General features: G+C 45.2%; 1 protein-coding gene across 20 annotated transcripts in view; it reads left to right on the top strand.

Annotated features, from left to right (window-relative positions):
• SORBS1 (sorbin and SH3 domain containing 1) overlaps positions 1 to 12,164 on the top strand; it is a 232,478-nt gene that overhangs the window by 160,420 nt on the left and 59,894 nt on the right. For all 20 annotated transcript variants that reach the window (XM_047825223.1, XM_047825222.1, XM_047825217.1 and 17 more), the window contains 3 exons: positions 7,800 to 7,847; positions 7,972 to 8,101; positions 9,628 to 9,742. In XM_047825223.1, coding sequence (XP_047681179.1) covers positions 7,800 to 7,847; positions 7,972 to 8,101; positions 9,628 to 9,742 — 293 coding nt within the window. The remainder of the gene's footprint in view (positions 1 to 7,799; positions 7,848 to 7,971; positions 8,102 to 9,627; positions 9,743 to 12,164) is intronic.

The raw sequence follows: 12,164 nt of genomic DNA, 5'->3' as shown, positions 1-12,164 counted from the left end.
GAGTGAAATGTTTGAGCTAAATCGCTTTAAAGAATTGGCATTTTTTAACTTCTTTTTTTTTTTAAGGTATTAAGAGATTCTCTGGCTTGTGGTTTTGAGGTCGGTAAGCTCTGGCAGGTCCCCCTCAGCCCTGTCGTTGGTACCTGTGCCAGCCCTGTGTGCTTCCAACAGGTGGCCCTGAGCTCTGCACACCTTAACGTGGGAGATATTTATGCCTTTCAAAGAAAGGTGTTAAGGACAAATCAGCACCTAACCAGGGTTCTACCCATAGATTTTAATGAGCATGAAAAAATAGCCAGCTTTAATGAGGAAGGCGAGCCATCATTCCAGAGTCTCTCCTTTACGAAGAGCGGGCTGCTGTTGCTGCTGGGTTTTTTGTTTTGCTTGAACTCAGAATCTGAAACCAGAATTACTTTCAGTAAATCTATCAAAACCTAGCCTCAGGGATGCTGCCTCTGCCTAAATTCTAGTTGTTTAGAGGATATAAAAAAAGACTAAGTGTCTGAAAGCTGATTCTCCTAAGTAGTAAAGGACTATGTGAAAGTTTGTTTATGCCAGCTTAGCAACCCTTTCCCCACCCCGCCCAAGTACTACCATGAAAGAGTAAACTTCTATCCAGACTTTCAGAAGATACGTAGAATTATGTCTTAATCAGTGAAGTTTAAAATGTACTTTAAAAGAAACCTGTAAATTCCAACAGGGCGCGGTCACTTCTAATCATTTTATAATCTTTGAGACCACTCTGTGGGGCAGGAGGTCTTTGTTTCATGAGGTAGTTGGGAGTAATTGGGGCTAGGGAATTAACAGAATGGATTCAGGAGACGTATTTCTTGAAATTTCCCTGTATACCCTGGTCACTAGAAAGCTTATCAAAAATAACAATTCCTTTGGGAATAACTCTCAAGTAAGGCTAAGCAAATGAGTTTTACTTCCTTTTTTTTTTTTTTTAAGCCTTCACTTGACCCGCCCTCTCCTCCCCATCATTCCTTCCTCTGTGACCCAAAGCTGCTTGTCTGTGAATTCCATTCTCTTCTCTCTCTCAAAGGCAGATAGATGTCTTTTCGTAGCATCTGGGATGTCACTGGGACAGAAAGATTGTTGGGGGGGGGGGGGGAGAGAGCGTAGATGGCCACAAGAGCCAGCCCCACCCCCTGCTGCACCCAGATGTGGAGGGGCTGCTATGGAGGGTCTTCAGATGCCCTGCCCCTGGTTTCCTCCTGGAGTAGGAGCCAGAGGAACAAGCTGTGGAGGAGAAGCCTCAGAAATGCTGCCGCTGCCTCTTCCCCTGTCTCCTGCTTTGGGAAACAGCAGTGTGGTGGCTCAAACCTCAGCGGCTCACAAGCCTAATTCTATTAATAATAACAATAACAGGGGCGCCTGGGTGGCGCAGTCGGTTAAGCGTCCGACTTCAGCCAGGTCACGATCTCCCGGTCTGGGAGTTCGAGCCCCGCGTCGGGCTCTGGGCTGATGGCTCAGAGCCTGGAGCCTGTTTCCGATTCTGTGTGTCCCTCTCTCTCTGCCCCTCCCCCGTTCATGCTCTGTCTCTCTCTGTCCCAAAAATAAATAAACGTTGAAAAAAAAAATAATAACAATAACAACAACAATAATGGCATAACCACTGCAGCGACTGTCACGACTACCGTTTATTGAGCCCCTACCGAATACAGAGCCCCACATCCTGAGTGCATCACAACTGTCACCTTGTTTCATCCCTACAGGGACCCCCTGAGGTAAGTCCTCATTTCGTAAATAAAGGGTGTGAGGCTCGGGAAACTTATGTAATTGTTCAAGATCACCCAAGAAGTAGCAGAGCTAGGTTTCAAACCCAGATCTATAGGACCCCCACACATGGGCTCTTTCTTACTGTTCTACTGCACTGCTGATTCCTCTACCTCTCCTGCTGCACCCTGTGCTCTTGGCTGACCCCTCTTGCCAAGGGCTTTCTGACACCTAACTCCGGACATCCAGCCTGCCTTGCTTCTGAATAGGCTGAGCCAGTGTCTCCTGGGATGATTTCTGGGAGTATGTAAAGAAAGGTCCCCAAGATATTTGATTTGACGTATGGCCAGGACTGGGAACCACTAGCGTGAAGGAATACCACCCTTCCCACCCTCCAAGAAAGAGAAGATACTCGCCAGTGCAATCTGGGGTGTTTGGATATAGAATTTAAGCAGGGAATACAGATTCAAAAGAGTTAGCCTTCCCACTCTAAACATGCCAAATGATGTTGGCTCTCTTGACCTGCTTTATGTCCACAAAATGGCAGAGCTTTTCAAATAATGCCTCCAAGTCAGCATAAAACTGAGTATCTGGTGTGTTTTTCCATGGTCCGTGGCCTCTGAGAATACGTTTGGCCATGTCAGGGTAGAGGTCTGTCCTCTTAGCCAAGGGGGAAAGTCCCAGAGACCAGCTTTTCCTCTTGCTTTTGGATGCTTCTTCCACCAGTCAGGCTGATGGTGACCACTGCCACCTCCTGGCAAAGTGTCTCAAGGCACCACCCCAAGGCATCCTCAAGTTATGGTGACATATGCAGTAGTGTCTGTCTACTGAGCTTTCTCCTTGTTCCTAGATGAGGATGTGCCAGAATAAGGATTTAGGAGGCTGATTTTTTTCCCAGGCACGTCTATACCGAATTAAAGTAATCCTCTACTGGCCTTTCAAGATTTCTAAGAATAGCTTTACTTTGCTGGCGTTCAAGCAAATAGTTCTATTGTGAAAATGCCTGGCCAGGATCTGCACCCCATGCCCCAAGCTCCAGCTAGCTAGCACTGCCCAGAGGAGGCGGACCGAGCTGCCCGGTCACCTTTGCTCTCCTAACGGGAGCTGCGCGGGACGGCTCCGCCCAGCCAGTGCGGAGTCTTGGACGGGCCTGCAAGATAGTTGAGAGGCACTAGCAGCTACTCCCTTTCCACCTCCAAGGGCCAGGAATGCCACTGGAGATGAGGACGGTGAGTCTTTTTCCAGCCCTCTGGTCCTCCCCAGGTCTTCCTCCTTCCCCTTCTTCCCTTCTACACATCATTCTTTCCTTCAGATTTTTTTTTTTTTATGAATTTGTTTTCTATAGCTACTCTACACCCTATCAGGATCTTTTTTTTTTTTTTTTCTAATCCCCTAAAATTTGCCTTTAACCGGAACACAGAAGACAGTTTGGAGAATCTCTCCCTGAGCGCCCTGGACTGTGCCAGTTCTCCTTGTGCTCATTCTGCTCTCCCATCCCACCCAGACTTTGTACCCACTTCTGCATGTATCTTTGTCTTTGAATATTTTTGGTTGTGGGGTGAGTATGTGTCTATCTTGACTCTTTTATCCCTCCTCTTCCTAAGTGTGTGGGGTAAAGCAGGAGAAGGAATTAATTTGTGCAGTAGATAAAGGTTGTGTCAGAAATCAGCCCCTGATGTTAGAAAAATAATTGTAAATTTAGGGAGCCTGGGTGGCTCAGTGGGTTGTGTGTCCAACTCTTGATTTCAGCTCAGGTCATGATCTCACAGTTTGTGGGATTGAGCTCCATGTGGGGCTCTGTGCTGGTGGTGCGGAGCCTGCTTGGGATTCTCTCTCCTCTCTCTGCCCCTCCCCTACTTGCTCTCTCTCGAAATAAATGAGTAAACTTTATTTTAAAAAAAAGAGAAAGAGGGGCGCCTGGGTAGTCAGTTGGTTAAGCGTCCGACTTTGGCTCAGGTCATGATCTCGCGGTTTGTGGGTTCAAGCCCCGCGTCGGGCTCTGTGCTGACATCTCAGAGCCTGGAGCCTGCTTTGGATTCTGTGTCTCCCTCTGTCTCTCTCTCTGCTCTTCCCCCACTCATGCTCTGTCTCTCAAAAAGGAATAAACATTAAAAAAAAATTTTAAGAAGAGAAAGAAATAGTTGTAAGTCTAAAGGCCTAAGAAATGCATAAAATGAAAATTTGATAAAGGCAAGTGATTATGTAAATACTCCTTTTTGCTCATTATCTCATTTTAGTTACATAATTTTTTAGAAAATAATCATTCTCAACCAGCACTTGTTCCAATGTTTTTAAGATTGTTATAAATTCTCAAAAAAGAAACCCAGAAAACCCAGAAAAAAAGTCTTTTTTAGAAGTTCATTTAAAGTCACTGTGGTTGAAAAGGCAATTATGTGCTTCCTGGCAGTTTTAGGAGAGTAGCTGTCCCCAAATCGAGCCTCCAAGGACAGATTGCCAAAGCCTAGAGGGCAATCACTGGTGTGTAAACATCGGAGCCCAGCAGGGGCCTTTGGGTTCCAGAAGTGGATTTTTCACTCTGAGTAAATCCTACTTAGTGTCAGAGCTTCCTGGAAGTCACTGGCACCGGAAGTTCTGGGTGTTGCTCCCGAAGCTTAGTGTTTGCTGCTTGGGGCTCTGGGGCACGGTCAGCATGTGGCTCCACCACAAACAGGAATCACAAGATCCTGGCTCAGCTGAGCCCCCTAAGGCACAGCTTTAAAGAACCCTTGGAGAAACCGTAAAGGCAGGATTTCAGACACAGACGATGTCTGTGTTCACAGACAACTGGAGAAACGTTTCATTTGCTATGTCTTAACTATGCTTAAAAATACACTCCCTTTGGCTAACTCTAGTGTACAGAAACGCAGAAGAGCGACCCTTGCACCCAGTTTTCCCATTCCTCGGTATTTCTAACTTCTTATCCATCTACCCCAGCGTGGACTCAGTCTGCCAGGAGAAGGTAACAAGAGAAGCAGCAAGTGGATGATGGATGTAGCAAGAGTGACTCAGTTTTACCCTTGTCCCTGGAGACCAGGAGAGAACTAGAAGTGGATGACTCAGAAAACTTGCTTAAGCATCACCAGCAAGGGGATGATGCAGAAAAATGGAGCAAAAGGCTCCAAGGGTTGGAAGTCAGTCTGGCCAACACTGTAGTACGTGACTTGAGTTTCAAAACAGCACCCTCCCCTGCCTCTTCCACAACAAAAATTACAAGGGAATAGCCACAGTGTTCCCCACGATTGGGTAGATGAGACTGGGGTGAACCGTAGCACGGAGCACCCATCCCTGTCACAGGGCTGAGAGCACAGGGAGGTGGAGTCGGAAAGACCTTGAATCCATTCCTGCTTTGTCTTTTTCTCACAGTGAGGCTAAGAGCAAATTTTCTTAACTTCCCTGGACCTAATTTCCTTGTCTATGAGATGAGAGATTTCTATACCTCCAAGAGTTTTTGCAAGAATTAAGTGAGATGATAATAAATTATCAGCCACTGTTAGGCACTTAATGGAAGCAGCTATTATTTTTATTCACACACGTAGGTAAAATTTTCTTACACTAGATTTGTAAGACAAACATAAAAAATTTAAATAAATTTTACATTCCCTGCAACTTGCCCTAATTGCTAGTGTTCAACGGAATCCATGGAACTTCAGTTTGCCCTCTTAAAAGTCAAACTGAAATCCACATGTCAGAGTCGGATCCGATGGACACTGAGAAAGAAATGAAAAGCTCAGAGGCACTCCTGCCCTATGTTGGCCTTCGATGGGTGACAAATAAGAGGTAGCTTTTTGTTTGTTTGTTTTTGTTTTGGGGGTTTTTTTTTTTTTTTTTGGTAAGTTTATTTATTTGAGAGAGAGCAGGGTAGGGTCAGAGAGAGAATCCCAAGCAGGTTCAGTGCAGAGCCCAACCTGGGGCTCAATCTCATGAACTGTGAGATCATGACCTGAGCAGAAATCAAGAGTCGGCTGCTTAACCCACTGAGCCACCCAGGCGCCCCTAAGAAGTAGCTTTAAGAGTGTTCAGTCACTCAGACTTCTCTTTTGCCTTCACCCCCATTTTTCTCCTTCTGTTCAATACACATACTCTCCAAGCTGTGCTATTTTTTTTTCCCATCTTATAAGAACTATTTGTCATTTCCTTCTAGCAAATATTTCAGAATTGTACATAAGGAAGCTCTAAGAAGAAGAAAATTTTTAAAGAGCTTGGGCTTTAAAACAAGTTGAATATTTAATATTTTGAATGTTTAAATGCCATTTTGCCCCCATGAAAATTTTGCTTCTTGCCCCAAGAACCAGGTAATAGTTATACATTAACACTGACCTTACCATGTATGGATAAGCTGTTGCTTCATGATTCAGAGAGAGACAGGGTTTTGAGCTAAAATGCTAGGCTGGATTTTAAGCAGTATGTACTGCTGGTGTTCCTAAGTAAGCTAATTTCTCATTTGGCAGACGCCATTTTTCTGATCACATCTTCGTGGTCAGAGCTGATGTTTAGTTTTCTCTGACATCGTGTCATTTCAGTACGATAATCAGACATTCTGTGAAAAAACAAAAACAGGCAAGACAAAATACTTCGGAACAGTACCCCACAAATATGTCTGGATATCATTTTATCTCTTCCTTCTGCCCTGTTTTCAAAAGCTAACATAAATAAGCTTGAACCCTCCAAGTCTTGTTCCACTTTGATGTTGACTAGTTCTTACCCTCGAAGCAGAAGGAGGAAGGGAGGGAAAGATAACTTGGTACCTGATACCTTTCCTTTATTTGGGCTGGGATAGACCTGGGGCAGATGAAAATCAGGAGAGGAAACGGGATAAGAAGCGGTGATAGAGAAACTGTCTTTGAATAATACTCAAAATAATATTTATCTCACGAAACATCCTGGACTTCACTGCTCTGAAACTCAAAGTGATTTGCAGAGAGACAGAACTTGGTTAGCACTTTGTCAACACATTACATTGGATTCTTTGGCTTGTCTTTGTGGGTTACTGTGTGTTCTTTGTTAAAACTCTTCTGGATTTTAAGGGAAGGAGTTGGGTCTTCATTTCATATTCATGAATTCTTAATTCAGGTTAGCAAGATATTAGAAAATGGGAACAGCTGACTGATTCAGCCTAACTCTTGTTGGAGAAGTGCTTTGGAGGGATTATCGTGGATGTGGTGACTAAATGTCCTACATTTTCAGGACAGTTCCAGTTTGAAAATCTGTTTCCATAAATGTGCGTGTGGTCTCATTTTTAGTTCAGGGCGACCACTAACGTGAGTGGCTCAGATCTGGTCTCGATTCTACAAGTGTCCGTGTCCCAGTGTTCCCCTTACTTAGGGACGTGTGTCTCTCCCCTGGAGGGCAGTCTCACAAAACCATGTGAGTTTGATTTGGTCCAGAGTCATGGTTTAGACACTTAGCCTGAGCAGTACCTTTGCAAAGCAAACCTGCCAGGGTGTGCCATGTTCCAAGACAAGCGAGCTACTCAAGCAACTAGATGGAGGTGGAATCAAAACAAATGATTATGAGGGGCTTGTCGAACTGTGTTCTCAGCTGCAGCACCTCTTTAAGTGATACTTAAATGGGACCTCAGAGTATAAATTGGGTCACAGCTGAGGTGGGCAGTTGAACCCACATCACTGGGCCTCTTCATTCCATCTAGTGGTGGTCCTGGGGGACTCTGTGGAACTCAGCAGGCTAGAGCAGAGACTTTCAGCGTGAGCATTCTGGGACCTATCTCCGCCCTTGCGTCCAGCCCAGGCTGGGGACCCTGCATTCTAGCTTTGCTTGTGGAAATTGTCTTGAGGAGGACCTTTGGCTATTTGTCCCCATGCTTCCTTGGTGGCAGGTGGCAATCAGCCCGCAGGTGTCATGAATGTACCTTCCAGCCTCCAGGTCTGCAGACCCTCTTTGGTTGGGTGGGCTCTCAAATGGGGTTTGCGATGGTGTGGCTTCCGGCCCTGGGCCCCTCCTCTGTCTCTCGGGCCCCCGGTGTGGCTGGATGCTGGTGCAGGATGTTGTGAGTGGGGGACATGTCACCTGGTTCTCTTACCTTAGCCAGATTCCTCCTGATTGTGTTTTGTTTTGTTCACTAGATGATGATTCAGATCTGTACTCGCCTCGGTACTCCTTTTCTGAAGACAGTAAGTGACGCAGAATTTTCTGGTCGCGGGGGAGGAAGAGAGGGTGGTGGATGGGGGAGGATATCTTCCTGTTTTTGGTTTCCCCCAGGTTTGAAAGTCTTTTGTACCCACTTTTCTTCTCTAGCAAAATCTCCCCTTTCTGTGCCTCGCTCAAAAAGTGAGATGAGCTACATTGACGGTGAGAAGGTGGTTAAGCGGTCGGCCACACTCCCCCTCCCAACCCGCTCTTCCTCACTCAAATCAAGCCCAGAAAGGTAAGAGCTCCCCCACCCATCATCAGCTGAGATTTAGGGCACTCACACCCAAGCTAGCAGCGAAGTATTGTCTCTCTCCACTGGGGCAGGCAGCCTTGGAGGCAAGAGTCAAGCAGACCCGACTTTGAATCCCTGTGCCGTCACTCATGAGCAGTGACTTATTCTGAGTCTCAATGTCCTCATCTATTAAATGGGCATACGTTTTACACTTATAGGGATGTTGTGAAGATAAAACAATGCATATAATATTTGTAGTAGTGCCTGACTAATGGTAATGGCTCAGTTAATGTTGCCTGTAATTATCATGTCTTTTTACCCTTCTCACAAGAGAAATCTTAGCTGTAAGATTTGTCATGTGTTTTTATACTCTTTGTGCATACTGAAGGGGCCCATAATTTTAAAATGAAGCCACACATATTAGTATCTATTTGTTTATGTAACGCGTATCCCTGAAAGATAAGGCTCGGACTGGTTACGCTGATGGCGTTCATCATCTCCCAATGGCTGTAGTAAATGACCCGCTTTTCTTTGTTGAGTTCTTATGCCTGATGGAGTAACCTTTTTATGCTTTGATAATTAATTTGAAAGGAAAGCTGAGGATGCCCTTACGTCCTGTGTGTAAACACGCAAGTGCATTCATCTTGAGGTTCAGGATATACCTCAAGCATCTACTGGGTACCTTCTGTGTACAGGTTGAGCCGGATACTGTGGGGGAATAGAAGCATATATAAATCATTGTCCCTGCCTTCGAGAAGTTTATAGCTTTGCAGGAAAAAGATAAATATAATCACAGTGCAAAATGCAATAAGGAACACGCACTAAAAATTCGCAATTTTTAAGGATTCACATTTCACCTGGAACCCATCCTTGGCTCAGGTTAATTAAGTAGCTGTGCCAAAGGCTGCAGTATCGGTGACTGCTGGGGCAGGGTGTGAAACAGGCAAGAACATGGCTGTTAATAGCCAATAACATTTGTTGAGTGGTCACCATGGGCCCGGTGCTCTGCAAAGTGACTTACATGAGCTGTAAGTTATTTAACCCCTACAACATCCCCCTTTTTCAGATGAGGAAACTAATGTAGCCGTAGGTAAGGTACTTGGCTCAGATCACCACGCCAGCAGCGCTGTAGCAGGGACTGGAACCAGAGCCGCCCGGCTCCAGGACCCACGTTCTCTTGCACTGCACTAGCAGGAGTGGGAGGTACAGGCATGCTTGGGGAATGATAAGCTCGTGAGACGAGAGCAAGTGTGGCTGAGGCTGCTTCCCACCCTTCTTCTCGTTCTCTTCTCTCTGCTTCCTGGTGCCTGGTTTTGAGCACAGGACACCTCAAGCCTTTTGTGAAGCGAACGCAGAGACGTAACTGGTTATTTTGAGAAGGAACCCAGCACAACTAAATGCTTCGCGTCCGGTCCGATTTTATGCTTCGGATATAAAAATTCCTTGATTAGACTACAGTCAGCCAAAGCCAGACCGTGTCGGATGCCAATTTTCATGAAAATAGCTCTAATAGGATTTTTTTTCTACAGAAACGACTGGGAGCCCCCAGATAAGAAAGTGGATACAAGGAAATACCGTGCAGAGCCCAAAAGCATTTACGATTATCAGCCGGGCAAGTCTTCCGTTCTGACCAACGAAAAGATGGTAATGTGTATATTAAAGTTCTTTTGTCTCCCCTGCCACGTTCTTTAATCCCGATGCATTGTGCATCTGGGTTACGTTCTTTCTCCCCTGAGGTAGACTCGCTATGTTTCGAAGACCATGAAAACATGAAGCATTTTTACCCTTTTCAGTTTTGCAGGTGTTTATAAATTAAGTCCTGGGAGTCTGCTTTGAAAGAAACCTTATTGTTCTTTGTTGTTCTTTTTGTGCATGATTTGAACTAATTTAAAATCCCCTACTAATGTAAAGATTGATTTTGCTGCTGTCTTTTTAAAAACCTCTAACCATTAATTTATCAGGCTTATTGCTAACTGGACCAGAGTCAGGTTTTTGGTTTTTTTTTTTAAGCGGCTCTTATTTGAACACACATAAATTTTATAGAAGCTACCGGCACGTCATTAAGAGGTAAATAATGAATCTGATGTTGTGACTTGGGAAAAAAAGACCCAGGCTGTTAGAATATGTCTTGTAGGTCTTCCCCCTCTGCCGAGTGCAGTATTGAGGACGAATCTCATATTCAATCTGGTTTCTGATTCTCTATACAAGTTCACATCGCCAAGCGATTATAAGTGGGGAAAATGGCCTGTATAGGCATAGAAGACCACCCTGGAAACGAGGCTTCTTCTGCGAAGTGGGAAAGAATTTTTACAAACTGATTAGTTTTGTATCTGCCACTCACGCTTCCCTTTTGTTCACCCTTCGTTAGAAAAGCTGGTTCAGAATTCTGATCATGGTTAAAGGGATTCTCCAAAGCTCTATAAAGATTGCAGCCCTCCAGCCGTGCCAGCAGGATGGAATGATCATGCTGGGGTTTGGTTTTTATTAAAATGCAGTTACCACACTGCGAACAGATTAAGTAGGCCTCTGAAATGCAGGTTCAGATTCTTTTCCCTCCACCTCTTCCACTCTACATGCTTTAAGTAATAATTGATTTGACTTTTACTAAAATAAAAATGTGACATCTTTAAAAGCACAAAGGGATAAGTAATTTTAATTGGGAAGAAAGGTCAACAGTGCACAGAAATGCTTTAGAGCTGTCATTCTTTAGCATCACTGTGCACCAAAGTTATTTTAAGCAAAAAGTTCAGAGACGAGCAGAGAATTTTGCCTCTGGCCCCACAGTGCCCTGGGGGTCCTCTCCCTGTTAGAAGTAGAAGAAAATACATGGCAGAAGTTCACCTTCCACGCTGCTGTTCCTAGAAAGACAGTCATGTGCTTTGGCACATTCATGACACTTGAATCACCAGCCCGGGACGCACCGTCACATATCTACATTTAAATGACTTCAGAGATTCCATAGCCCTAGATTCTATAGGGTGCTTTCGTTTGGGCAGTATTATGGTTCATAGGTGATCATCGCTTTCAGGGAAAGCTTGCCCCTTTTCTGAATTTCTTTTTCTTTTCCCCCTCCTTTCCTTGGTTCCTAGTCATTTGATCACCATCCAGAAATAAGAAAAAAACAACATTTTGTTTTTGTGCTTCTCATTCATCCCACAATGGTTACAAACCCTGGAAAGTGACAGTAGTGCCCCTCAGGGGCCTCTGGAGAGTTGTGGTGGCCGCAAACACGGTTGGTGAAGCCCCGCCCGGCAGTCCTACACAGGAAGCTCCCCTGTGTGGTAAACGACCGGGGCCGGCCCGGCGACCGGACGTGAAGGCCCCAGGCGGGCCTGGGAGGAGCACCATGGACAGCCGTTTCATTCAGTGCTGTTCACTCTTTAGCTCTGTTCTTCCTCAGAGAAGTCTTGCAGTTGAGAGAAAAATTTCAGATCTCCTTCATTTCACAGTCTACTCCTCACACTAGTTGAATTAGTCCTTTATTTTTGAAAATTTTCTCCCTGCTATTTTTGCCACATGAACAGAAAAGTTGGCACGTAAGTGTCCGTGTGTCTTTCCTTTTGGCATCTAGTATCTGGTTTGCCAGAATTTGAGGACGCCTCCCACCCCCACCCCTATCAACACACACACACACACACACACACACACACACACACACACACACACACTTTTGTATTGTCGTTAACTGTGGATCAGTATGCTAACTCGTGACAGATGTAGAATCTAAATTTGCTCATAGAAATGTACAACTCCTATTGAGGAGAAAAATGTGTGTGTTTTTTCCCAATTTGAGGTACTCCTGTCTGCTGACGCTTGCCAATTTCAGTAGCGACCTCACAGGCACATCTACCACAGGGAGGGTGGCAGTAGATTGTAGAGGCCGCCTAAGAGCTTGTCTTGTCCCAGGTGCGAAGCTGGACCATCCCCGGCCAGTGAAACACTGTGCTGCCTTCTGAATCCCACACAGTACATTTACAGCCTTCTGGCCTCTTCAGTCATTTAGCCAACTGCTGTGACGTTCTTCATGACTCCTCAGCCCCTCTCATCATAGTCTGAGACCACTGTC

Source organism: Prionailurus viverrinus, chromosome D2 (genome assembly GCF_022837055.1).
Source record: "Prionailurus viverrinus isolate Anna chromosome D2, UM_Priviv_1.0, whole genome shotgun sequence".
NCBI lineage: Eukaryota > Metazoa > Chordata > Mammalia > Carnivora > Felidae > Prionailurus > Prionailurus viverrinus.
This window is presented reverse-complemented; position numbering and strand designations above follow the sequence as displayed.